Here is a 2,070-nt window from a genome sequence, read left to right on the forward strand (position 1 = left end):
CTCACACCTAAACATTCCTGCTAACTGAAAGAACATATTAAAAACTTTTTATTTCAGATAGTTGCCAAGGCAGCATCTCTCATTTGATGTACTAAAAGAACTAAAACTAAAGTAAAATGAACAAAAACGATATATATAAGTGTGTGTGTGTGTGTGTATATATACACACATAAAATGACAAAATCTATTTTTGCAATCTCTTCTGCTCAGCAAGGTTGCATTTATTTGATCAGGAATACAGTAAAATAGTGAAATATTATTATAATTTAAAACAGCTGTTTTCTGTGTGAATATCTGTTAAACTGTAATGTATTTCTGTGATGCGCAGCTGTATTTTCAGCATCATTACTCCAGTCTTCAGTGTCACATGATCTTCAGAAATCATTCTAATATGCTGATTTGCTGCTCGAGAAACATTTCTGATTATTATCAATGTTGAAAACATTAATATTTTTGTGGAAACTGATGCATTTTATTTTTCAGGATTCACAGATGAGTAGAAAGTTCAAAAGAGCAGCATTTATTAGAAATAGAAATCTACTGTAACATTATGAATGTCTTTTATTGTCACTTTTGATCAGTTTAATGCATCCTTGCTGAATGTATTTAGTTCTTAAATTAAAACAAAAAAACAAACAGAAAACCCTACCAACCTCAAACCTTTTGAGATACTTTTAGTTTTTATTAATATTTTGAATTAGCTTTATTTCCAGATTTTCTGTTTTCATTCTAATTTTGTAGTGAAAATTTTGGTAATTTTGTTTAGTATTTTTTATACGTTGACATAGTTTTTATTAATTTTTATTCCAGTTTGAAGCTTAAATAAAATACTTAAAAAAATATATTTAATTTAATTTTGTTTTATTTAATTCAAGTTTTTTATGGTTTTAGTTTTAGTTAAGTCAAGTAATGTTTATTTTGATAGCGCTTTATACAGAAGAGACTGATTCGAAGCAGCACCACAGCATTAAACAGGTTAAACAGTTAAAGGTGCAGTACCTGATTTCTGAGAAAAGCTGTTAATATTTGAAACCACCAAAACAAACACGCCCCTACCTAAAGGATCACACCCCTATCTTGATAGCTCCGCCCCCAAATTCACAAACACTGTGCAACACAGGCACCTCCCCCGTCATGACTGGACACGCCCCTTACTGCTGATTGGCTACGAGTGTATACTGCGCGTGCATACTACTGTACTAACCCTGTTTCGCATGAACAGTAAGTAGGTTTTCAGACGCGTCTCTCTCTCTCTCTGCACACAGGTATCCGTCCGTACCGGTGTGATCTGTGTGAGAAAGCCTTCACGCAGCGCTGCTCTCTGGAGTCTCACCTGCGGAAGATCCACGGCGTGCGGCAGCAGTACGCATACCGCCAGCGGCGCTCCAAGATCTTCGTGTGCGAGGACTGTGGCTTCACCTCCAACCGGCCGGACGAATACTTCCTCCACATCAGACAGCAGCACCCGAGCAGCCCGGCGCTGCGCCGTTATTACCGCAAACACATGCTGGAGAGCCCCGCGCAGCACAGCATCGCCCCCTTCATGCTGTACCCTGCCGCAGGACTCTACATGTGAAGCACAGCAGTGCCGTTAGACTACATGCATACTATGCACAGGATACTCACACGACAAGGGTTCATATCTTCATTCTGCATCTCCAGTAAATGATTCTTGATTTAAGGATTCAATACCACGACTTTATGAATTTAAGACTTTCTGCTCTGATTTACAAACTTTTAAGGCTTTAGTTTGTGGAAGGGTGAATTAAGATGTTTTAAGACCCGTAGAAACCCTGCATGATATTAAACACGCAACATTATCTTCATTATTTTGAATAAAACATGCAGCAGAGATGACAACAATGTAACAACCTTCTGTTCTGAATATATATCTTTGCATAATGTGTGCTATTTCACATACTATTTTTCTTAAATAGTAGGAAATATTCTGTTCACTGCATTCTGTTCAACTGTTTTTAGAATAAATTAAAATAAATCTTCTTTATTTCTTAAAAATATTGAATACCACTCAGATTAATCTTTGAACAGTGTATTGTATTATGAATTTTT

The 2,070-nt window shown here is 36.3% G+C and overlaps 1 protein-coding gene across 1 annotated transcript in view; it reads left to right on the plus strand.

Moving 5' to 3' along the window:
- LOC107690845 (zinc finger protein 628-like) overlaps positions 1-1,620 on the plus strand; it is a 4,709-nt gene extending 3,089 nt beyond the window's left edge. Inside the window, exon 5 of the mRNA XM_016489266.1 lies at positions 1,266-1,620. Within this exon, the coding sequence (XP_016344752.1) occupies positions 1,266-1,576 (311 nt within the window). The 3' untranslated portion in view covers positions 1,577-1,620. The remainder of the gene's footprint in view (positions 1-1,265) is intronic.
- Positions 1,621-2,070: the final 450 nt, after the last annotated feature.

The sequence above is a fragment of the Sinocyclocheilus anshuiensis genome, unplaced genomic scaffold (genome assembly GCF_001515605.1).
Source record: "Sinocyclocheilus anshuiensis isolate Anshui unplaced genomic scaffold, SAMN03320099.WGS_v1.1 scaffold2267, whole genome shotgun sequence".
Classification (NCBI taxonomy): domain Eukaryota; kingdom Metazoa; phylum Chordata; class Actinopteri; order Cypriniformes; family Cyprinidae; genus Sinocyclocheilus; species Sinocyclocheilus anshuiensis.